Source organism: Pipistrellus kuhlii, unplaced genomic scaffold (assembly GCF_014108245.1).
Source record: "Pipistrellus kuhlii isolate mPipKuh1 unplaced genomic scaffold, mPipKuh1.p scaffold_m20_p_75, whole genome shotgun sequence".
NCBI lineage: Eukaryota > Metazoa > Chordata > Mammalia > Chiroptera > Vespertilionidae > Pipistrellus > Pipistrellus kuhlii.
The window spans coordinates 147,326-171,138 of NW_023425579.1; the positions used below are offsets into that span (position 1 = coordinate 147,326).

Consider the following 23,813-nt stretch of genomic DNA (forward strand, 5'->3'; position numbering starts at 1 on the left):
CAAAACCTTAGGATCTTTTAAAAAGGGAAGGATCTTGCCCCCTCTCTGTTCGAAGAGCAGGTGAGAGCAGACGCTGGCCCGGCCGCGCGGAACTCAGCACCCTGCAGCTCGAGTCGGTTGCTCGTCTTCAGGCAGAAAGCCCTTCTCATGGTGCAGACAGCGCGCCCTGGGGCTCAGTGGCCTTGGGGCTCAGTGGCCTTCGGGCTCAGGAGCGTGGTTGGGTCGCCCCCTTGAGTGCCGTCCCCGCACAGACTGGAGGGCTCAGTGGTGACCAGGCCAGTGCCGCCATCAGTGGTTCTCCTCCCCCTCACAGAACAGCCTGCCTGGGTCGCCCACACGGTTCTAGACTCACAGTTGAAACCACCAGCGGGGCTTGGCCACAGCCCTGGAGGTGACCACTCTCTCGTCTGCCTTCTTTCTCCAGCTCTCCAGGCTCTCGGCCTCACTCAGCTTCTCGGAGCTGCTTCTGCGACAGGCGGACGGGGCGGGGCACAGCCTGTGGGCTCGGGTGGGTTAGGAATTGGGTTTTTCTAACAAAATGATTCCTCCTCTGTTACTTCCCTTCTGGACCTCACCCTACCGTGTTCTCTCTCTGGCTGCACACGGCCTGTCCTCCACGTTCCTCCCTCCCGGGTGACTGGCAGGCGCCTGCTTGCTGCCAGTGGCCAGCGCTGGCCGGTCGGTCCTTCCTCTCCCGAGCGCGCCTCTGTCCCGCCTGCCTGTGGTGACGGGGAGGAGGAGCGGGGCCGCGGGGCCAGCCCGCCCTGAGGAACGCGATGTGTGTGTTTTTCAGTGCTTCCCTTGGTAGGCGTAGTGGCCCCACACGTCCCTCCTTTCAGCCAATCGCAGTTCATCTCCTGCTGCCTCGCCGGTACCGTGGGCCTCACCTGTCGGGCAGCAGGTGGCGCCTGCCTCTCCCGGCCCTGCGCCCGGCAGTGTGGACACTGCGCCTGCGCCCACCGCAGGTAAGGCTTCCGGAGCCGCTCGGTCTCGTCATCACCACAGACACTCTGGATGCGCAGGAGACATGGGCCAAAGAGGCCTGTCCCTCGGACGCAGCATGAACTGTGACGGCCGCCACTCAGAGGCTGCCTGAGTGACTCACCTGCCAGCCAGCGGCCTGTTGCACAGTCGCCGCCGTGTGCTCTTGGCTGGGGTTCGGCACCCACGGACTGACTGCTTCCACCTCATCACCCACCAGGCGTGGCTGCAGCTAAGGGCCCTGCGCTGGGTAAATCTCACACCGAACCCCACGTCCTGACTCCCAGGCTTAGGAGGGGCTCCTCCCTCCGCTCCCTTCCTCCGAGGTGGCGTCCTCACAGACCAGCAGTGCTCGCTCTCGTTGCAAAAGGCCCGCAGCCTCCCACCATCCCGGCCAGCGAGCTGCTGGAAACTCCGCGGGAAGGGAGGTGTGTGGTCGGAACGAGGGGGGGGTGGCGTCCTGGGGTCTGGGCCGTCTGAGGGCAGCGGGCAGGCCACTGAGAGCACGGAGGACCTTAGCGTGGCTGTGCCGGGGTCAGCCACGGGTCCGGACCCCGTGTGCTTCTGGTCTGGCGGAGGGACTCCTTCTGGGGTCTCGTTTCTCCAGCCGACACAGGACGGGTATTAGTGACAGCCTTGCTGGTGCTTGACGGGTATTAGTGACGGGTATTAATGACACCGCTGGTGCGTGACGGGCACCGTCAGCGACCAGCTTCTCCCCCTAAAATAAGCGGGGCCATCGTTTGCCAGGAGGGCGGGCTTATGACGGTGATCTGAACAGCCGAGGAAGAAGCGGGGACGTGGGGGGACTTGTAACAGGCCCATTGCTGCCCCCTCATCCCCCGGCTCTGTCAGTGAGGGCCGGGCACTAGCCCACAGGCACAGGTGTCGCTCGTCGGTGAAGAGCCCTCGTTCGGAAAGGTCCGGCTTCATAGGGGGGGAGGACAGAGACCAAAGCCCACTCGTCTGCGCAGTCACAGCGAGGCGGGGCCTGCGCCTAGTCTGTCCGTCTCGGGACCTGTCTGCTTGTCCGTATGTTTCCGCGGAGGTCTTATCCCGGGCCCCGTCCCGGGGGTCTGCACACAGGGTTTCATTGGAGCGTCACGTGACCCCTGCGTGTGAAGGTACAGACGACGATCAGAGGCTTGCGTTGGCAGAGATTTAGCCCCAAGGCCTCTGGTCCTCCCTCTGGGCTGGGTGCTCAGAGTGGCAGCGGGCGTTCCAGTCCGCGGTGCGACGCGGTGAGGCCCGTGGCGGCTCCGCGGCTCAGAGGCAGGGAGCCGCACGGTGCTGACCGGGAAGGTCCATGTGCTCATAGCCTCACCTCGGACTTCATGGCACCTCCTCAGGCGGCTCGAGGTCGGAGGGCTGGCCTGCCTGCGCGTGCTGCCTGTGCCTCCGGTCCCACCTGAGAGCTGTCTGCCCTGTCTGCGTCGAGGGGCCGTGGGAGACCGTAGAGTCTGGTTGTTGTTTTGCGCTTATTCTGATCCTGTGACTGTCGGGAAGTGAGCGTGTAGCTGGTCATCAGCATTCCCGGTCACCGGAGGAGGCGGGAACAGAACAGCCCTTAGCATCCCTGATGCCCGTGCTTTATCTGTCTGTGAGAGTCCGTTACCCCAGCAACGAGCTGCGACATCGGCACTGGCAGTTTTGGGGGGAGAGCCCGTGCGGGGACTCGCTCTGCGAGAAGCAGAGATCGCGTTCTGTGTAAGTGGCTGTCATCGCAGGCTTGTGTACCCGGAGCCTGCTCGCTTGTTCTGCACTCAGTGCAGGGTGGGCAGGCAGGCAGCACCTGGCTGGCTACTGGGAAGAGCGCAGCTGCTGAGCCGGGCCGGGAGGTGGCCGTCCTGGCTGCAGGTGGCACAGCCCACAGCGTGGTCCCCGTCCGGGGTGGGCTCAGGCAGAGGTAGCAGGCGCCTCTGCACAGCCGAGGGACGCGGGGCTGGAGGAGTCGAGTGAGGGTCACAGAGTCGTGTCCGGGGGGGGGGGGGGGGCCATCTCTGCGTGTGGGGACCACGAGGTGTGAGGGTCATGAAAGCCCCTGCCCCGGGCTCCGCTTTGCCTGCTGCCAGAACTGGTTTTTGTTTTAAAATTTAATCTCAAGCAAAAAAAAAAAAATTTTTCATAAAACATCCCTCCTCGGCAGAGGCGGTCCGACCGAATTGCTCCCGCTGTCCCAAGACCGAGGGCTCAAGGTTGAAAACCCGCAGAGGCAGGGTCCGAGCTAGAAGCTGCTGTGGCTGTGGCGCCCCGCCTGACCGTCCTCTGCCGTCCCTCTGGTTTCAGGACTCCTCACAGGTCCCTGGCCGACTCCACAGCCGAGAAAGCAGACGGCGGCTCACCCAGCACCCCTCTGTGTGTGATCACCAACCGCCCCCCGCCCAGCACTGCCAACGGGGTCACCAGCGCCTCCCTGCTGTCCACGCCTGGGACGGACTCCTCCGCGGAAGCCAGGGAGAGACGGAGGTGCGTCCCGGGCGGGGGTGGTTGGGTTCTCCGGGAGCGGGTGGGGGGTGGGACGTCTCCCCCGGTCTCAGCACGTTTATGGAAGCGGGTCTTTACATTGCAGTTTGGTGGAGATCTGCATTTTTTCTGAAATTTCAGAGAGACGTCTGTTCTGTCAGGGAGGCAGCTCTCCCCTTCTGTCTGTCTGTCTGTCTGTCTGTCGGTCTGCCTGCCTGTGAGGTCGTGGCAGACAGGGTCCCACTCTGATGGAGAAGCTGATCTGAGAAGGACCGGCTGCTCTGCTCGGGGTGGTCCTCAGTGACCTCTGGCGGCTCAGGAAGGCAGTCAGGGCACACATGGCGCAGAGCAATGGAGCGAGGCCTTGACTCGGTGGGAGGGCTCCCAGAGCAGGGTTGGTGGCAGCAGGTGTGCCTGCGCTGCGGGCCAGGTTCTGCGACGTCCCTGCCTGGAGATAGGTCGCACAGACTCCGGGACATGGAAGGTAGGAGGGAGCGGGGTTGGGGCCGAGGGACCTGGGGCGATGTGGACAGCTAGTCTCCCCTCGAACCTAAACTGAGGCCACGGCTATCCCTGAATTCAGACTAGAAAACGAGGTGCGTATCAGAGGAGGGTTTTGTTTTGTGAGGGCGTATTTGTGCAAAACAAGCCAGAGACTCTTACCGACGAGATACAGCCAGTCCAGGTGCGTGGGTTTATCATAGAGGCCGCTCTGAAACCGCCACAAGAAGAAATGGGAGGGAGGCTCCCTGAGCTGGGGAATGCTGGGGGCCAGGAGCAGTGCCTGAGAGGCGGTGCTCAGGGCGAGACCAGGGGAGAGGCGGGAACTGAACTTCTCTCCCAGCCGGGTGTGTCAGCTCGGAGGAGTTCGCCCAATCAGACGGACCACTTCAGCTGTTACAGCACTAAAGCTGTTTAGCTTCTCCCTCGGAAATCACATGTTTTGAAAACAGCTAACTTCTTCCGAACGAGCTGGCGGTGCCATCCGGGAAGCTCCCGCGGGGGTTGTGGCGAGGCCTGGTGCGCACGTCCACGTGGGCGCATCCGTGAGCTGCAGAGTGGGTGGAGCCAGGCCCAGGGATGCCTGGGACCCCTGGCTCTTCCGAGGGAGGCGGGTAACAGGTCTCTTCTTCCTCCCTCCCGCATCCCCCAGCTGCAGCGTGATAGATAGCGTGTGACCATGTGATGGGGAGGGGCACTGTATTCCAGGGACAGGAGTCTCTTGTGACGTGATCTGTGAGCGACCTCAGCCCTGAGGAGTGACAGGCCGTCCAGAGGCAGGTGTGCAGGATTCTGGGTCATTTTTCATTTTGCCGCAGAAGCTCAGGGCAGGCTCGCACCACAGTCCTCTCTCCCGGGAAGGCACGGTCTTGGATTTACAAAGTGTGGGCTCCTGCGTCCTTGCCACGCTCGGCGGACGTGCCCAGCCCTGAGGGGCGATGGCCCTGTCACAGCTGGGGCCAGGCACCCACACCTCGTCCTCCTCACGGACTCACCAGCATTTCCTCCTCGATCTGAGGATGACGGTTTGGGTTGGGGGCCATGGTCTGAGGCCGCAGCCAGGCGTGCAGCAGCCCTCCCTCCCCAGGCACTGAGACTCCTGCCACACACCCTGTCCGGCTCCCTGGCTCCCGGGGCAGCGGCCCTCAGAGAGGGGGCCTCTGAGCGGGCGAGGGGGCCTCAGAGAGGGCGGGCGGCTGCTGGCAGAGCCTGCGGGGACGCAGCCAGGTGGCAGCTGTCACAGTGGCCTGGCCTCATTTTCCAAAGCTCCAAGTTTTCCTTAGCAACAAAGCGTCAACAGCCTGGGCTAATCTTAGACTCTGAGTGCCGGCCTCTGACCCTCTCCCGCCGCTGCTCTGCGGCGCCCTGTCCCGCCCCCACCCCTACCCTCCCTGAGTCTTCTCTCTCCCTCTTTATGGTGCCTTTCCCTTCTTCATAGAAACGGCTCCTGGTTTTTCTGCACAAGAAGGTGAATGGCTTTTCTTGTTCCGAACAGCCCCTCGCGACTCCGCTTTGCTGGATAGGACACGGCCCGGCCATGCTGGAGTCCCACACGCCACCCAGCGACCTCGGAGAGGGCCCTTCTAAGCTGCATGCCTACTCCCGCTGGTGTGACGCCGTCAGCAAAGCCACGGCCTCCTCCGGGGAAGGCTGGCAGTGTTCACCGTGAAACGCTGAGTCATGGTTTTTAAAAGCGTTTGGCTCATCTCTGTCTCCAGGCTACCGACAGGCAGTTGTCAGCTCACGAAGGGCTCCTCAGAGAGGCCTCCAGGCTGCCCGTTAACTGCTGCAGAGGAGCCTTTTCTCGCCCGAGAGACTCGCCAGTCCTCGCCGACAGGAGCCAGCCTTCCTGCGCGGAGGATGCACGGGGCGGGGCGGGGCGGGGAGGGGGAGTCGGCAGCTGTCGGTGTGTTTTCTGCCCTGTTTCCCTCGTCACCAGGGGCCGAGAGGTGCAGAGAGTCAGGCGGTTCCTGCGGGGAGTGGCTATGCACTCGCGCGCCCAGCATGGGCCGGTGCTGCGTCTCTGTCTCCGGGGGACTTGGGGTTGCCCGCCCAGAACAGCGTGTCCAGCTAAGTCACTGTCAGCGAGGTGACGAGGGCGCTGTGAGGCGTGTGCTGCGGGCCGGTCTCAGGCAGGCGGCGGAGTGACTGCCGGTGCCTCCGGGTGAAGAACATGTTTGCGATGATTGTGTGACGATGGCATCACCGTGCGCTTTCTAAACGAACCACTGAGCGCGCTCCCGGGCGTGTGAATGCATCTGGGTGAAGCCGTGGTGACTCTGGTGCCGGGCCCAGGAGAAAGGCCAGGGCAATGCCAGCCTGGTCACCACAGTGAGGGGCGCGGTCTGTTCTCTTCCCTGATTTCTGTTGCTCAGCACAGCCACTGAGCCAGGACTCCCTTCACTTCCCCAACACGGTACGTCCACCACTCAGGTCCCCCCACCTGCCAGCATTCGGGCACGGGGGCTTACAAGTGGCCCCCGCACAGGACTCCCAGGTCCAGAGGGGGGCCAGGCCCCATGCCTGGCTCTGTCCCCGCTCCCAGCACCTCAGGGAGCCAGCAGTCACCTGACCCCCGCTGCTCAGGGTCCTTATCAGGTCCTGTCCGCGGTTAGTCTCCTTCCGATAAGCGCTTCTGTTTTCAGAGTGTGAGTGTGGTGGCTCAGCCCCCTCTCCCAGCCGGGTGTCCGTGCAGCACAGGCAGTCGCCGTGACGGCCCCGTGAAGCCAGCTGTGCCTCCTGGGGAAGGACAGCCAGGGTGGCCCCTGTCCGCTGACGGCTCTGGGTGAGCTGCTGCCCCGGTGCAGCCCAGGCAGGAGCCTCCAGCCGCGGGGCTGGGCTCCTGTAAGGAAACCTGCGGGCAGGAGGTGGCCTCTGCTCGGGGGAGGAACTGGGAACTTGGAGCATCAACAACCAGGTACTGTTTCTGCTCCGTCCTTGGTTCCTCCTGTGGTCCTTCGGGAAGCGGTTTGGTTGCAGATGTGTGTGGGGGAGGGAGGGGGATGCGGCTGGGGAGGGGAAGGGGAGCAGGGCCCCAGGGCTTCTCTGCAGGAGGAAACGGGTCGGTCGTGTGGCTCGCACGTCGATGGCAGGACACGGGCGGCTGTGTTCCCTGTCCTTTATGTTACGGGATGATGTGTGAGCTAATCAGTGAAGGTGCTTGGGGCAGGAGGTCGCTGGGTAGTCGGGGCGAGACCGAGACGCTGGTGCAGGAGGAGGGAGGCGGCAGGGAGCTGTCGGTGAGGGGCTGGCGCTGGGTCTGGGTGCCAGCTGTCTGCTTACCTCAGGACTGCCGTACGGGTGGTGGAGGTGAGCGTTCCTGAGCGTGTGAGATGGATGCTCTCTGACTGGTGGTGGATGAGGAGGATGTTTCCAGGCAGAATTTACAGTCCTGCTGGGTCGTCCCAGCCCCCCGGCCATGCTGTCCCCCCTGTCTGCAGCTGTGCCCCAGGGAGAAAGCCCAGGCGTGGTTACGGGACCCCTCTGGCCACGCCGAGCTGTCTGTCACCCCTCTGTGAGCACGGTCCTGTGCACACGAGACTCCTGCACCTGCCCCACTGCACCATGGCGCCTGGGTGCTGCTGCTGCTCTGATCTTGGGTGGGTGCTCTTAAGGCAGGCTTGAATAAAAGTTGTGGACAGTGGTCTCTCGTGTGCAGTGCCCGCTGTGTCCAGCAGATGGCAGCAGAGGGGCTTCTGGGCCTGTGGGCTCCCGCACAGGTGCGGTGTTGGGGCAGAGCGGAGGTCCCCCCTGGGGGGGCCCTTCCTGGACCGGCCTTGGGCGCTTCTTCCTGTGACAGCTGCGAGGTGTAAGCACCTGGTGGCCAGGCTTTCTCCCGGACCTTGTGACCCCTTCTTCCCAGCCTCCTCTGTCCTTCCGTTTGTGTCCCTTCAGCTTTCTTCTTCCATGTCAGTCCCGAGCCTCCCCATCTTCACAGCCCTTCCCCCCACAGGTGTCCGTGTCCTCATCCCCGCCTTGCCGCTTGGAGCTTGGCTACTGGGAGCTGTGGCCGCAGCCACTTCTGGGCACTGTTTTCCTCCCCTCGTTTCCTCATCCACAAAGGGCAAGCTGGCTGTGTGTAAATTACACCCCAGGCAAACTTGGCTTAGAGCTCGCCCACTGCCGAGTCTTAATTACAGGAATGGAGTCACCTGGGGTGGGGGCGTGGACGGGAGGGAATAAGCTGTTTCATAGGTGGCCCTCCCTCCCAGCCGCCGGGACCCTGAGACAGCTGTCTGGGACCTAGCCTGCTCTGGGGAGAGGTCGGTTGTCACCTGATTGCGAAGGAGGTGAGTGTTCAGCGCCAGCTCCCCCGGGTCTGGGCGCTGCTTACCCCTCCGTGTGCCCTCTTCACAGCGGCCTTTTCCCCTGGTCCCTCCCTCAGGGCTGTGCCCAGCCTCAGCGGCTCGCTAGGATACAGTGTATGTCTCGTGTATCTCATGCTGTTTGGTCAGTGTTCTGTCATTAACATAATCTTACAGTTAAAAGTTTTAGCTGCACAAGGTCCAGCCTGAGTTAAAAGTTGTCCAAGGAAGCACACAAGTGCCTGCCCGCCCCTCCTGTGGGGCCTGATCCAGGACAGCGTCAGTGTTTGCGAGTCTAAGGAGGACGGAGTGGTCCCTGTCTTAGTTTGCGTTTCATGACTATTGGTGGAAATAAACGTTTTCTCTTACTTTATAGGCTTTTGGGGTTTCCTGTTTTGTGAGTTTCCTGATGGTGCTTTGCTGATTTTTTTTTTCAGTTCGGTTTTTTACTCTTTTTAAAATTGCTGTAAGTTCTTTACATATTGAAGATACCAGTATTTCCCAACTTGTGTATCTATTGCTTTCATTTTGTCTTGTAATGTCTACGTAGTATTCTATAATGGATCTCCCATCTCTATTCAACTATTCTCCTTACTGTTTGAGATTTGGGTTATTTCCAGGACTTTCTTGTTTAAAAAAAAAAAACAACCACAAACAAAAAAAACCACCCACAACCCAGCGCTGGAGCTGAGTCTGGCCTGGCCTGGCTATGGTCAGTGATCAGTGCCGGGCAGTTGGCTATCCAGCTGGTCCAGCCAGTGGGGGTGAAATTAATCAGCTCTCGCTGGCCATTTGGGGCCGGAGTCTGCCATCGCTGCCCCTGAACTAACTGTACGGTGACCTACATAACGAAAGCCGTGCCACTGGTGGCAGTGGCTGTGGCCCTTGAGGCTGGAGTGTTTTGATGCAGCAGACGTTCAGACGTGCTGTACAGGAATTCGGGGGGCCGCACTTTCTAGGCAGGTCGCAGACACGCCAGACGCCCGCGGTCTGTAAGAACCGTGTCCTCTGGGCTGTGGCGGGTGCTGCTGAGCCGGGAGCTGGGTCCGGAGACTTCTCCGAAGGGCCGTGTGATCCAGCTGCGGCAGCTCCGTGGCCACGGGGCCCGCCTGAAATACTGACTCTGCGGCATTCCTTTCTGATCCACCCGCTGCCCCGGGAGGCAGGTTTTGCCCCCATGGCCCACGGGGACAGGCAGCCCTGAGGGTCACCCAAGGGCAGGTGACACCGCGTCCAGGACTCCTCCCCGAGCCGCATCCCTCGCCTCCCTCCCTGCGCACTCCGCCCTCCCTGCCAGGCAGGAGTATTGATCGGGCGGTGATGAACCGGCATCTCATGCAGCGCTTGGGAACTGTCACGGCACTGGCTCTGCTGAGCCCAGGACCTGCCCTCCTGCCCCTTCCCTCCTCCTGCTCCTCCTGCGCCTTCTGCGCCTCCTTCTCTGTGGCAGCTTTCCGCTGAGCGGCCTGGCCTCTGGCTGGGTGGCAGCCGCCAGCATTGGGTGTCCAGGGAGCGGGCGCTGAGGCTGCTTCTTCCCCGCAGCCACACGCCTCTCTGTCTATCTCCCCCACCCCACACACACACACATCTTTGAGCTTCCGCCGCAATGCAGGCCTGCGCGAGGAGGTACAGTGTGGTCTCGGGGCTGTCGTGGTCGAGGGCAGAGGGAGGTGGGGTCCGGGGGAGGCAGCTGGTGCTGCCCGTGTGTGTGTCTCGGGGAGCCAGCACCGCCTCCTGCCGCCGTGAAAGTGCCGCCGCCGCCGCCAGTGCCTCCGAGGGGCGTGGCGGGCGGGAGGGCGGCTCCATCCTGGAGGAGCCCCGTCAGCCGCCATGTGGTTCGGGGAGACGAGCTGGGTCCGGGGTTCGGCCGTTCCAGTGGGTTCTCGGGCTGTGCCGTCCCGTGTGGGAGCCGTAGCCGTGTGGAGCTGTCGAGGCTTAAGTTCACGTAAGATCAGGAAACAGCCGAGACCGGTTTGGCTCAATGGATAGAGCGTCGGCTTGGGGACTGAAGGGTCCCGGGTTCGATTCCGGTCAAGGGCATGTACCTTGGTTGCGGGCACATCCCCAGTAGGGGGTGTGCAAGAGGCAGCTGATCGATGACTCTCTTTCATTGATGTTTCTAACTCTCTATCTCTCTCCCTTCTTCTCTGTACAAAATCAATAAAATAGATAAAAAAAAAAAAAAAAAAAAAGATCAGGAGACAGAGCCCCCGTTTCAGACGCTTCGCTGGTGAGCGCTGGGTGGTTCAGGAGGACAGACGAGTCTGACGCACTCACAGCCGTAGGCGAGGAGACTCCTCTCGCCCGCCACCGCCGCTCCAGGTGGCCGTCCCGGTGGAGCTGCTCTGTCTCACGGGACACAGGGCGAGCCCCGAACCCGCCAGCGGGCCTGTGTGAGCCGTGGGCTCGTCCCAAGGACTCCGCTGCTTGGTTGTCCGTTTTCCCACGCCTCTGCCAGCTCCCGCCGTCGCTCCTCCTGACCCCGTCTCCTCACTGCCACCCCCCGCAGGTCCTACCTGACTCCCGTGCGCGATGAGGAGGCCGAGTCGCTGCGGAAAGCGCGCTCCAGGCAGGCCCGGCAGACCCGCCGGTCCACGCAGGTGGGTGCGGCCTCCGTCCTGTCCATCGACGGCCCGAGCGTCCCCCACGAGGGACGGGAGCGCAGGCTGTCCCTGACCCACGCAGCGCCGCTCCCTGGCTGTCCTCGGGGAGAGGGCGGGGAGCCAGAGGGCCTGCCCAGCTCTGCACACTCAGGGGTGACTCTAAGCCTGTGCTGCTGGAGACGGCCCTGTGCTGAGGCCCCGTTTGGAGCTGGCCCCTCTCTGACCGGTCCTCTCTCCCCAGGGAGTGACTCTGACAGACCTGCAGGAGGCAGAAAGGACCTTCAGCCGGTCTCGGGCGGAGCGGCAGGCTCAGGACCAGCCCGGCCAGAAGCCGGGCACCGAAGGGCTGGAGGGCCCCACCAAGGACACCGGGGAAGGTCGCCAGCCCTGGGGCCGGGGTCAGGAGGAAGAGGTGAGCTCGTGAGGCCAGTGCGTGGGGTCTCCTCCTAAGCTCGGCTGCTGCTCCGGGAGCAGATGCAGCTTTGCTGTGTGGCCCTCTCAGAGCGTCATCCTGAGGCCCTTGTCCTTCTGTTTCATCCCAAAGCTGGGGGTTTTCTCCAGCATCACGGCTGCCTGTGCTCTCGGCCAGGCCATCACCTTCTCCTTTCCTGCTAATCAGCTAGCTTTAGCCGCCTCCTGAGCATCTGCTACGGTGACCCTCTTGGTATAGAAAGCCCCTCTCAGCAGCAAGCCCGCGGTGCACGCCCTGTGGGGGGCTGGACCTAACGTCTCCCTGTGGCCGGCCCCCAGCCCGCGTCCCGTCGCCTGAGGGGTGCAGCTCAGCCAGAGAAGCCCACCACCGCCGTGTCCCCCAGCACCTCGAGACCCACCCTCTACACCAGCTCCCACCTGCTGCGGACGAGCGGACCGGCCGGCCCCGACGCCGAGAGCTCCGAGGCCAAGGACATGGACAGAGACGGTGCGTGGAGCTCCGTGAGGCAGCCTCGGGGCTTCCAGAGCGCGTCCTCGGCCGCACTGAGTCCCGTCTCACTCCTCTCCCCCCAGAGAGCGAAGAGGCAGGGGCGGACGACCCGGGCGCTGGCGGGCTGACCGTCCGGGAGCGGCGGCGGCCCCGGGAGCGGCGGAGGGGCACCGGCATCAGCTTCTGGACGAAGGACGTAAGTGGACGGTCTGCGGCCCCTGTCCCGCACCTGGGCCCTCCGTGCTGAGGCCAGAGGCCCCCCGGGCCCCGAGGCGCAGGTGGCAGGGAGTGACCAGGGAACTCACGTGGGACTCGTCAGGGTGTTCCTGAGGGCCCAGGGCCTGGAGCGGCGCCAGGCGCATAGTAGGTCCTCGGTCACGATGGGTGATGTGTGAAAACCGCTGTGTGCACCCTGGGAGCTAGCCCAGCCCTCAGCGTCCTCCCTGTCCCAGGGCCGTGCCTCCCGGACCTCCTGGCAGGGATGGCGGCAGGAGCTCGGGCACATGGGAAGTAAGCCGTCCCCCGCCCAGCCTGCTCTTTGGAGGAGAAAGGAAGGACCATAAACACATGTTGAAGGAAAACAGTACAGAGCAGGTGGAGCCTGCCATTGCACAAAGGCAGGCGTCCTGTGCCGCTGGCTGCAGACCCCTTTAGCTCTCTACCTCTCGCCCCTTCTTCCCACCCCCTCCCCGCTCCGTCACTCAGACCCTGGTTCCCAGTGGCTCCTGTGAAGTGAGCTGAGCCGTTGGGTGGGGGAGGACATTGTCGTGTGGATCCGTGCTCTAGGGAGACGCTCACGGCCAGGCGACAGCTGCCTGTCGGCAGGGGACCGAGCTCTGCATCTCCGAGTTCCTCCCAGCAGCAGGAGGTCCCGGCGGTCTGCACCCCCAGGCGGGTGTTGGATCATTGACGGCTGACCCTCCTCTTGGCGTCTGTGACCCGCTTGTTTTCCCTTCTCTTTCCTTTTCAGGAGGAGGAAGCTGATGGCTCTGAAGAGGGGAAGGAAGCGAGGGTAAGTGACAGCCAGCGAGCGTCCCCAGCCTGCACACACACACACCTCACGCAGGAGGGCAGTACGTGCAGAGCCGGACGGGCCGGGAGACGGCGTCCTCGGCCCCGGGCAGGGGCAGGCTGTGACGCCTGTGAACAGTGTCCTCCTCTGTCCTCCCGTGTGGCGCCCGGGGCCGCTCCGAGGCTGTAGATGGCAGCGGAGAGGGCACCGCGTCGCTGTCATCGGCTCGGGCTGTGGAGAGGCTCTGGCTGAGGCCTGCCTCTGCTCTAGGGCACCAGGCGGGACGGTTAGCCGGTGGAGACTCGGCTTAGTCAGCCTCGTGCCTGGTGTTGCCAAAGCCTGTCCCGATTGGTCACTTCACGAGCCACTGAGCTGGGAACACACCAGGGTCTGGGCGGCCGGCTGGTGGCTGGGCAGCGCCTGCAGGCGCCAGACGGCCTTCGCTCACTCCGTGAGAGAGAAGGGAGCCCCATCCCAGCGTGAGGAAGGCTGCCCGGGCTCCCCTGAGAACACGCCTGTCCCCGTGCTGCGCACCCCGCCCTGTGTGCTCCGCCTGCCCCTCCGTGGGCCGCGCAGGGCTGTCCCCCTCTGCTCCTCGCAGCGTCTGTCCTGGGACTGGCCCCATCGCTCGGAGGCACTGGGGCCGACAAGGATGATGGCGCCCCACGGACGGCCCCATGGTAAAGGGACGGCGAAACCAGTTCAGACTGGTGGCGTCACTCGCCTCGGCTTTGGGGGTTCAGAGGGGATTGGGCTGGGAGCTCTTAAGACGGCGAAGGTGCTGCGGCCGACAGGTGAGGGCTCAGGGACTGGCTGCTCCTGCTGCAGGGCTGGTGAGGCGGACCGGCCGGCTCACGCCTCTCCCGGCGCTCCGTCAGCAGGTTACACAGGTGCCTTCGACGGCACCTCCGCTCCGAGTGGGCTGCTCTGGCGTTGGTGTGTGCGTGCGTGTGTGCGTGTGTGTGCCCGTGTGGGGGCGGTGAGACAGCATGTTTCCCGGGTCAGGGCGGCACCAGCAGGGGTCGGACAGGCCTGGCGAGCGCAGACCTGCAGGGAGCGTGGTTGGCCCTTCAGGTTTAGGGGTCGAGGGGTGCAGTGTTGTCGTTGGGACGGCGCTGACAGAGACGGGCAGGAGTGCTCGACACCCTGAGGAGAGGTGGGCCCACGTGGCTGAGCAGAGTGAGCAGACGGCGCAGTCGGGGAGTCTGTGAGGCCGTGAGCTGGAGACTTGGGGACAGATTTGGGCTGAGCTTGGGGAAGGTGGGGCGGCCTCAGGGACCCTAAATTCCTGCTGCTCGTGTCAGAAACGGGACTAAGCCCCAAGCTCATATCCAGCCATGCTCCTGTGGGCTGTCATGGCCCTTCAGTCTGTTAAGTGTCCAGGCACCCTGTTAGGGCGAGAGCGCATGTGCCAAGCTGCAGCCAGCGCACCACTCAGCTCCCAGCCTCCGTTCCTTCGCGTGCCCAGGTGCTGCCAGGCCAGCCCTGGAGCGTGCATGGAAGTGACGGCACATTTAAACATTGGCGTGCTGGGGGCCCATTGAGCCATCCTGAGTCTAGGTCCCTAAGTCTGGATGAGAGGGAGGCTCTCGCTGACCGTAGAATCGGGGGCCTGACGTCATTCCTAGTTCTTCTGCAGAGAACAGGGACTTGGGAGTCAGAGAGGCCCCCAGCTCTGCGAGGTGTCATGTCTGAGGTCCCAGGTGAGGTCCGAGAGCTGGATGGACAGGGACTGCAGGAGCGGGAGGGGCGGGACGATGGGAGGGGCAGGAGTGGGGCCGGCTCTCCCACTGGCTCGGAGCCCGGGGAGCCGGCTCGTGGGCTCCCTAAGTTCCCGCCCCGTGTCCCCCGTGCCCCCCAGCTCCGGTCCCCCTGAGGAAGCGGCAGCCCCTTCCCTGCAGCCCTGGCTTTCCCAATCTGCTTCTAGCCTTCGCTGGCCCCCACCCCCCAGCCCAAGCTGTGCTTCCCGTCTTGTTCCTTCACCTCGGAGCCCCCTCCCTGTGGTGCCCGTGACCTCTGTCCCCTCCCAGCCCTTGTCCTTTTAGGTAGAATCCCGGCTGAGCCTCCGCTCGGCCCAACTGCCTAATATGGTAAGGTATGCCCCGCGAGGGAGGCCGGGCGGCTGCGGGGAGACAGCGGCTGAGCCTGAAGACACGGAGTAGGACCGTGCGGTCTGAGACCCGGTGCGGGCAGCGCGGCCGGTCTCAGAGCCTCTCCTCCACAGGGAGCGAGGCGGCCTCGCTGCTCCTCCCGGCCTCTTGGCCTCGGGAGGGCGGTGGCCAGCTTGCCCAGGCGGGGCTCAGAGAAGTCTGAGGGGGCTGGGGTCCTGTGCTCGTGGGGACGCCCTCAGCGATGGCGGCACATCGGCCCGGGCCGGCCGTGGGGAGGAGGCGGCCGTGGAGGGTGGGCAGCCACACAGCCGTGTGGGGGCAGCTTTCCACCGGGGCTGCTGACGTCCCTGCAGAGTGACCCCTGTGCACCCGCCCCCACTCCCCCCCCCCCTCACCAGGGTCACATGTGCCTCCCCCCCCCCCCCCCCAGGCCGCCCTGGGCGTCTCAGAACCGGTCCTCTTGGCATCTTCCTTTTAAGGATCTGATTAATTTTAGGTCGTGCTGTTGCCAAGGAGACCCGGTCGTCAGGGGTAGCCTGTTCCCTGGAGAGGCTGTAGCTTTGGACCCACTGTCCTCGGCCCCGCGCGTTCCCCAGCCAGGACTCTCAGGAGCAAGCTCCGTCCTGTTCTCTGTTTGGCCTTGGACCCCTCGCGCAGGGGTGAGGAGGGGTATCAGCCACCAGGACGGCCCGCCACCCCCACCCTGTCTCCCGCCTCCTCTGCCGCCGCCTCGGGTGCTGTCTCCGTGGAGGGACCTGAGGGGCTCGCCGTTGTCGTGGAGACGGGGTTCCGAGCTCAGGGCAGTGGCTCTCGCCGAGGTTGTAGGGCTGTGTGTCCCGTGTGACAGTCGCCGTGCAGTTAACTGAGTCCAAAACCAGAGGGTTTTACGTGTTAATTCTCATCTTCTGGCAGAGGGAGGTTCTGCACACTGAACCACCGTGAACGAGAGAAAGCTCTGCCCAGTTCCGCTTCTCTCCCTCACGGCGGTGTGTCCACCCTCTGCTCCAGGACCGCCTGGGAGCCGCACCAGGTGAAACACTGCATCTTGTCTGAGTTCCTTCCCGCCGTCTGAGCTTGGCCCGAGTCACAGCCGTTCCTTCTGCGACGGCGGGGTCTCAGGGCTGGAGGCAGGTACACGGAAGTGTCAGCCCAGAGCCTCAAGCTTTGAAGAGATGTGGAGCGGCTGTGTTCCAATAAAACTTTATTCTGAGAGCAAGCTTATGGTGCCCACACGGAGCCCAGTCCTGGGCCTGTTGCAGGGAGCCGGGGAGGGAGGGGTTCCACCGGACACAGAGCGCAGGCACGCCCTGGACATGAGGCCTCTCTCCTGAGCACACCTCTTCTGCTGCGGGAAAGGGGGAGGGGCCCGGGAGGTGGACTGTGCGGGGTGGCCACAGGGGAGAAAGCGGGGCCAGCAGCGGGCCTGGGGGGCCGACAGGGTGTGGAGAGCTTCCTGGTCAGAGTCCACCCTCGAGACCGCGCAGATACATTCCTTTCTTTTTAACTGGCTTTTCGCTGCGGGGACTGCCCTGCGGTCCTGCCGCCCCTGCTGTGTGTGTGGCCCCGGCCTGGCCCTCGCCGTGCCCGCTGACCCGCCTCGGCCCGGAGTTCCGGAGACTCGGGCTGTCTCAGGCAGCTGCCTGGGCCGGGCCGGTATCAGTTTGCTGGGCTTCTTGGACAGCCAGGGACACATTGTAGGACAGACATGGAGGCCTCGGGGCTGCGCGGGCCTCTGGCCCCTCGTCCTGGGGACAGAGCTGCTGTGGGCGGGCCCCGCGTGCCCCCGAGCCCGTTCCTAGAAGCTGCGCCGGCTCCCCCACAAGTGGCGGCGGCCGTGTGGGCTGGAAGCGGAGCCTTGCCCTTGGCCCGGCTCCAGCATTCCTGGCTGAGCGAATCGGCTCTGGAACGTCAGCGAGAAGAGGAGGGATGTGGCGGGGTGTTTATATGTTGGAGGACAGAGCCCAGCTCCTCCGACTGCTGCTTCTCAAACTCCCGGCTTGCTGGCCTGCGCGGTCACAGCCTTTGGCTCCCGCGTGGAGCCGGCTGGGAGGCGCGTGCTCGCAGAGGGCTGTCCTTCCCGCCGGCGGTGAGCGGGCTGCCGGCAGCTGCCGCCTCGGGACTGCGTCTCCTGTCGGCGGGGCAGGGGCCTCGAGGAGTGAGCTTTTGGAGAACCCGGGACTCGGTCCAGGCAACGCAGCGAGGCTCCCGGCACCCCCGGAGGGACGGCCGTCCAGAGGGCCCGGCTGGACGCCGGGGAGGGACACGCCTCACGCTGCTCGGCGGCCGGCCTGGAGCTGTAGCGGACTCCAGGGTGGCCGCGTCCTCGCCCAGCTCTGCCGCTCCCGCAGCCATGTCCTCGCTGTACACCCGGAGCAAGGAGTTCCCGCGGAGCAGGAAGTCCACGTCGGACTCGCCCCCCGCCACTCCCTCCCCGACAGCCAAGACCCTGCGCGTAAGCGGCTTTCCCTCCGGTCCGTGCTGGGTGCAGGGAGAGTGCGTGTGCGGCGGGAGGTGGCCGAGCACAGGCGTGTCAGGGCATGAGGGCGGGCAGGAAGAGAGCACGCGGGCCCCGTGGCTGCTGGGCCAGTGCCGCCCACGTGCCCTGGCCCTGGGACAGCGGTCCTCACTGCGGCTCCTGCACCTGAGCCCGCACCTCAGTGTCAGCCGCAGGGCAGAGGGCGTTCCGTCCCGCCTGCTCTCCGGGCCTTTCTCATGCTCCGGGCTATATTTAGTTGTTCCCTTTCCTGTGTTTTGTGGGTCAACACTGTGTTTAAAAGAAAATGCTCCCAAATGGCCATGCAACTGTGGACAATAACCTTTAATTGCATGCAGCTTTGACCATGTGTGAGTGTGTGTGTGAGTGTGGAGTGTGTGTGCGCAGCTATGAGAGCCTGTGACTGTGTGTGTGTGAATGTGTGTGACTGTGAGAGACTGTGAGAACCTCTGTGTGTGTGTGTATTTGAGACTGTGAGAGCCTGTGTGTGTGTGTGTGTGTGTGTGAGAGAGAGAGAGAGAGAGAGAGAGAGAGAGAGAGAGAGAACCTGTGGCTGTTTGTGTGACTGTGTGTGTGTGTGTGTGTGCACGTGTGACTGAGACTCTGTGGCTGTGTGTGTGTGTGTGTGTGTGACTGAGACCCTGTATGTGTGTGTGTGTGTGTGCACGTGTGACTGAGACCCCGTGGCTGTGTGTGTGTGTGTGTGTGTATGCGCAGCTGTGAGAGCCTGTGAGAGCCTGTGGCTGTGTGTGTGTGTGACTGAGACCCTTTATGTGTGTGTGTGTGGCTGTGTGTGTGTGTGTGACTGAGACCCTTTATGTGTGTGTGTGTGGCTGTGTGTGTGTGTGACTGAGACCCTGTGTGTGTGTGTGTGTGTGTGTGTGTGTGTATACTCGCAGCTGTGAGGGCCTGTGAGAGCCTGTGGCTGTGTGTGGACTTAGACACAGGGACAGCATGAGCCAGGCATTGTGGCACCAGCCACCTTCCTCTCCTCGGAGGAACGCGCCGGGAAAGCCCGGGAGGCCGTGCCTGCTGCGGGCGGTGTGCGGCCGTCCGGGCGTGCCGCGTTCTGCGCAGGTGTCCTGTGGGCTGTCGGGGAGCAGCCTGGGGCGTGCTGGGCAGTGCGGCGGCCGCTCCTTGTTAGGGAACAAGTCTGCTGTGCAGGGGCAGCTCCTTATTTGGGGCCGAGTGGGGAAACTGCAGGAGCGCCGCGGCCCTGCGTCTGCATGGCGGTCCGGGGCTCTGGCCCTTGTCTGTGTCGATGACGGTGTCGGTGCAGCCGCAGCCGTGGGGAGTGTGTTTCTAGGGCATCAGCGGGGGCTGTTGACTCGGACACAGACAGTCCGTCATGAAGCTGTTTATCGTACGCTCCTCCGTGGGGAGCCAGGGGGCCTGTGCGCCCCCCGTGGCAGCTCCTCCTGGGGCCCGGCTGTCATTCGGAGGAGCCCTCGAAGGCTCCCCAGCGGCTGCCACTCGAGGTCTCAGAACGGAGCCCCTTCCTCACTCTCCTTCCTTGTCCCCCCGTCTTCGCAAACCCCGTGCTTTTGTGTCAGATCCCACTGCAGCCCGTCCTGCCCCACCCCCGGGTGCTGCCTATGGTTCCGATCAGTCTGCAGCAGAAACGTAGCTGCGACACCCGCCTGTACCCGGCCTCACTCTGCTTCCCTGGAAGGCAGGGCTCGGCCTCGGTGTCCTCTCTTCAGGTCTGTGCAGCCCGACAGGCACACTGCATTCTGTGTCTGAGGCTGAGGGACAGGCAGAGTCAGAGACAGGGAGAGCTTGGGGAGCTGTGGGAGCCCCACCTTTGTACGGACAGCGACCCCGAGCTGAAGGTCCAGGAAGAGCGAGAGGTCTGCAGAAGCACTGGCTTCGGGGAAGGTGCCGGAGGGTCTGAGCTCAGAGTTAGGATCCAGAAGCTCTCACTGCAGCCGCCGTGAGGGGTGGCTGTGATCCAGAGACTTGGGGGCTAAAGGGGCGTGGCCTAGGGGCCTGCATTCCTGGAGCAGCTCTGCCTGGGAGCCAGGGATGGAAGTCCTGGTGCTTTCCTGCTGTGACGGGGAGGCTCCCTGCTTCCGCCTCCCTGATTGACCTCCGACCTCCGCTCTGGATCCGGCTCCCGGCTCCCGGCTCCTGGCTCCCGGCTGAGCAGGAATGGCTGCACACCTCGCCTTAGACACCAGGAAGCAGCTGGGCTGAGCTGCCACCCAGGGCATCGCTGTAACTCAGAACCAGCGGTAACTCACCTCCTCCCTCAACACTCCCACGGTCGCTGGGCTCCTGCATGCCGCCCTGCCGGAAACGCTGCCACCACCCGGGCCCTCCCCGGGGCACACACCTCTGTGCCCAAGCAGTGTCCTCACCAGCCAGGTGTCTGTTTACCTTCTCCAAAAGTCAGGGTGGCCACGACTGCTGTGAGACCCTCCAGGACATCACAGACTGAGCGTGGGCACCCCATCCTGACAGGACAGTGACGGTGACGGTCCTGTGGCTCCCGTGGGAAACACTGGACGCGGGAGCTCACCTCTCGGCGAGGCAGCCTGCATTGCCCGCCCGCCCGCCCGCCCGCCCGCCGGCACCGGGCCCCAGCGGCAGCCGCGGGGACACGGCTGGTCCCTGAGGAAGCCACGGACGAACAAAGCCGCTCTTCCCTGGAGGCAGCTGTGACGTGGGAATCTCTGAAATGGCCTCACTGACCTCACCCCGAGCCGTGAACGTCATTCTTGCTGCCGTCGCCCTGGAATCCGAAGTCCCCTTCTCCGCGGTCACGGAACTGAGAGCCAGCGGAGGCGGGTTCTCCGAGGCCCCGGGAAAGCTCAGCCCGTCCCAGCCTCGGCTGGGGTGCCCGTCCTGCCTGCCTGCAGGGAGGCGGCAGCAGGTGCTCCCACCACTGGGCAGCCCCGCTCCAGGCCGTGGCAGGGCCTCGTGACCGGCCTCCTCGCCGTTCCTCCGGCCAGCTCTCCAGAGCCACAGTTTTATTTTATGTGTTTGTGTGTGGGGTTAATCATGGGCCTTCCCGAACTCCTGGTAACGTTCAAGCTGGAAGCTTTTGTGGGGCTTCCAGGCCAGCCCAGCCTGGCGCTGTCCCAGGACGGCCGGGGCTGACGGGGGCCGTCGGGAGTATCCAGGGGAGGAGGAGCCGCGCTGGGTCTGGGCCCTCCCCCCGAGCCCAGCCGGTCCAGCGCGGAGCAGACCTCAGCCTCCCCGGGGCGGCGGCCGCATGGTGGGTCCCGAGAAACCTCCAGCCGTGGCTTTAGAACGCGCGTGCGCGTGTCTCTCTGAAGCCGGCGCTCTCCGAAAGCTCGGAGGCCCTTGGCACTTGCCGTGTGAGCTTGCTTCCCCGCCCCTGGACCTCCGGCGTGTCACGGCGTAACTCTTCCTGGCGCTGACTTAGTCCCCCAACGTGGGAAGGGGGATCTCACCACAGAGCGAGACTGGCAGCCCTTTGTGATGAAGCGGTTCTCAGAGGAGATTGCTCCACAGAAGGCTTAGGGTCAGAGAAAAAGCGCCCTCCTTGGCACTGATAACGCAGTAACTGACTCTCCGCCGGCAGTGAGTGAGTCAGCAGGTTCCCCGGCTCCAGCCGCAGGTCCCAGGATGCTCGGCGCCAGGCGTGCGGCGCCAAGGCCCTTTGCGCAGGTGCTCCCTGCCGAGCCCTCGCCTGCCCCCACTCCCACCACACACACACACGCGCGCACACGCACACACACACGCGCACACGGATGCGTCCTCATGGTCAGTCCCTGCTGCCTCTCGGGCTGCCTAGCAGGGTGGGCCTTTTAAAGACTGTCTGGGAAATAGAAGGACTCCGTCCGGATCGAAGGCACCTCTGTCCATTCTGCAGAAGCGCCTGCGGGTCCTGATGGCAGTGAGAGAGGTTTCCATGGAGGGCGGCCGCTCCATCCTTCTTCTGGACAGCCGGGGGGAGTGGACAGTGAGGGTCTCCGGGGTTTAGCGGTCCTTCAGCGGGGTTGTTGGCCCTTGTCCCTCTCCCTTCCTGTCTGTCCGGGGATTTTGTTAACACTCCGATAGGAAGTGAGTGGATCATACAAATCAGCACGTTTTCATTTTCCTGAGTTCTTAAAGAAGTGGCGATAGAGGGTAAAGGTCATCGATGACTAAAATTAGACGTGAAGCGAAGACACTGTCATCTCTGGGCTGCCTGACCCCCGTGTCCACGCCTCGTTTGCACCTGAGTCCTTTCTCCTGAGGCCCCGGAGCGTTGTCTGCCATCCGACCGGGACGGGGACTGTCCCTCCTGGCCCTCACTGCAGGCGGGAGACGGACAGGGGGACAGGGGACAGGGGCCGGGGACCTGCAGGCAGTGGGTAGCGGCTCTGCCTGAGGTTCCCATTTGGCCGCTCCCCGTTCTGGAAGGTGCGTCCCCGTCTCCAGGGCGGAGTCCTGGCGCACAGGGGTGGCTGCTGCCAGGACCCCTGCTCCCGGGGCACCCCTCCACCACCGCGCAGTGCGACCTCCAGGAGGCCTGGTCTGAGCGGGGGAGATGCGTCCTCGCCGGGGGCACCGGTTCTAATCTCTGCTTGTTTTTTCTCTCCCTTCCTCCAGCACGAGAGGCTTTCTAGGTAAGGACCATCTTGCCGCATGCTTAGCTCTCATGTGAGTGCATGTCTGACACTCTGCTTCCTCGTTAGCGTGTCCCTCACATCCCTCCCTTTCCACGGCCCACAGCACTCACACCCTGAGCAGGCAGCTGTCCGGTGTGGAGTACAGAGCCTGGAGGGGGGTGCGGGGGGTGGGGAGAGCTGTCCGGACCCCACAGACCTACTGCACGCCTGTCCACTCCTCCTCCCCTCCCGAGGCCTGCAGGGCCCGAACGCACTGCCCCCACCACCACCTCCTCCTCCCCAGGCCTGCAGCTCAAGCTCCATGTGTTTCTGATTCCCTGGCAGGTCGCTGGAATCATTTTCCCAGGGCTGTTGAGGTCCAAGAAACATTTGCTTTTAAAAGCACACTCTTAAGAGAACCCTAAATTAATTTGAAAATCTCTAAGATTTGAGTTAGCATTTGGGTCTAAACCACCAATTTTTAAGTAAGCTCCGTTCTTGGCCAGTGACAGCCCCCTCCCCCCCTTACCCTCCTCCTCCCCCTCCTCTCCTTCTTCCACCTCCTCCCCCTCCCCCTCCTCCCCTTTCCATTCCCCCTCCCCCTCCTCCCCCTTCTCTCCCTCCCCTACCTCCTCCTCCTCCTCTGAGCTGGCTTGGCCTGAGGTCCCAGCCGCTGGGGGTGGGGTCAGGGAAGGGGCGTCTGCATGTGTCGGCTGGCGCCCAAGCGCTTCTCAGAAGAGGCTCCAGCCCCACGGCACCTCCCGTCCTCAGAGCCCCTGACGTCAGTGCGTCCCACAGGTTGGAGTCCGGAGGCAGCAACCCCACGGCCAGCGACTCCTATGGGGACCGGACCTCGGCGAGAGCACGCCGGGAGGCGCGGGAGGCCCGCCTGGCCAGCCTGGCCAGCCTCGCGGACGAGGACGGCAGCAGGGACTACAAGAAGGTAGCGCCCTGCTCGGGGTCCGGTTTGGGGGTTCCGGTGGGAAATGCACCCCGTCTGCTGGAGCCCAGGGCAGGCAGTGACATCACACCCAGGCCTCCCGCGGCCCCCAGCTCGGGCACCCCGGACCTCCTGCCCCCAGGCTTGTCCAGAGCCGGCCCCGGTTCACAGGTTTACCCACATCCCTCTTCCTCCGTCTCCCAGAGGGGTGACAGAACATTTTTGTTAGGAAAACGTTTGTTGAGCAGAACTTGACCAAAATCAGTGCACGGGGCTGGCTTTGAGAACGCAGTTCACATCTTTAACCACTCACGGGCCTGGGGGCTGTGACAGCCGTTTCCAGGGTGAGCTGTGGCTTCTGGGGGAGTGGGGGGGGGGGGCGGGAACTGTGTTGAGGTTGAGCCCATCGGTGTGTTCAGCGCCAGGGGCTTTGCCGACAGGGGGCCGAGGGGTGCCGACCAGTAAACGGGACAAGTTCCCTAGACAGCTCCTCCCGTGGGCGGTGGTTCTTGCTGGGTGACCCACCCCCGCCACCGCCCCGAAGGTAACTGAGGTTCTCCCTCCCCAGCTCTATGAGGGTGCCCTGACTGAGAACCAGAAGCTGAAGACCAAGCTGCAGGAGGCCCAGCTGGAGCTGGCAGATGTCAAGTCCAGGCTGGAGAAGGTGGCCCAGGTGAGGGGCGGGTGAGGCTGAGCGAGGCCAGGGGAGCAGGGCTGCAGTGGGGAGGGGGGGCCCTCGGGCAGGGTCACAGCCTCCGAGACTCACTGATCGCAGGCCAGTCAGCATCTGGCTGAGGAGGAGTGGTCGCTAGTTCTGGGAGCAACTCCTGGCATCCAACTGGGCATCGTCATCCCAGCCTGTTCTGCCTCGTCCCCCAGGTCCTCCCAGGAGGGACCGGGAGCCTGTCCCATGCCAGCAC

General features: G+C 63.9%; 1 protein-coding gene across 16 annotated transcripts in view; it reads left to right on the forward strand.

Annotated features, from left to right (window-relative positions):
- PPP1R12B (protein phosphatase 1 regulatory subunit 12B) overlaps positions 1–23,813 on the forward strand; it is a 48,172-nt gene that overhangs the window by 16,739 nt on the left and 7,620 nt on the right. For 9 of the 16 annotated variants that reach the window (XM_045576165.1, XM_045576168.1, XM_045576161.1 and 6 more), the window contains exons 13-21: positions 3,268–3,447; positions 10,759–10,849; positions 11,094–11,264; positions 11,603–11,771; positions 11,858–11,970; positions 12,745–12,786; positions 21,955–21,971; positions 22,752–22,896; positions 23,462–23,566. In XM_045576165.1, the coding sequence (XP_045432121.1) occupies positions 3,268–3,447; positions 10,759–10,849; positions 11,094–11,264; positions 11,603–11,771; positions 11,858–11,970; positions 12,745–12,786; positions 21,955–21,971; positions 22,752–22,896; positions 23,462–23,566 (1,033 nt within the window). Of the gene's footprint in view, positions 1–793; positions 966–1,271; positions 1,410–3,267; positions 3,448–10,758; positions 10,850–11,093; positions 11,265–11,602; positions 11,772–11,857; positions 11,971–12,744; positions 12,787–16,668; positions 17,350–21,954; positions 21,972–22,751; positions 22,897–23,461; positions 23,567–23,813 lie in introns of those variants that run through there. The other 7 variants (XM_045576171.1, XM_036423025.2, XM_045576170.1 and 4 more) reach the window with 7 other exon arrangements.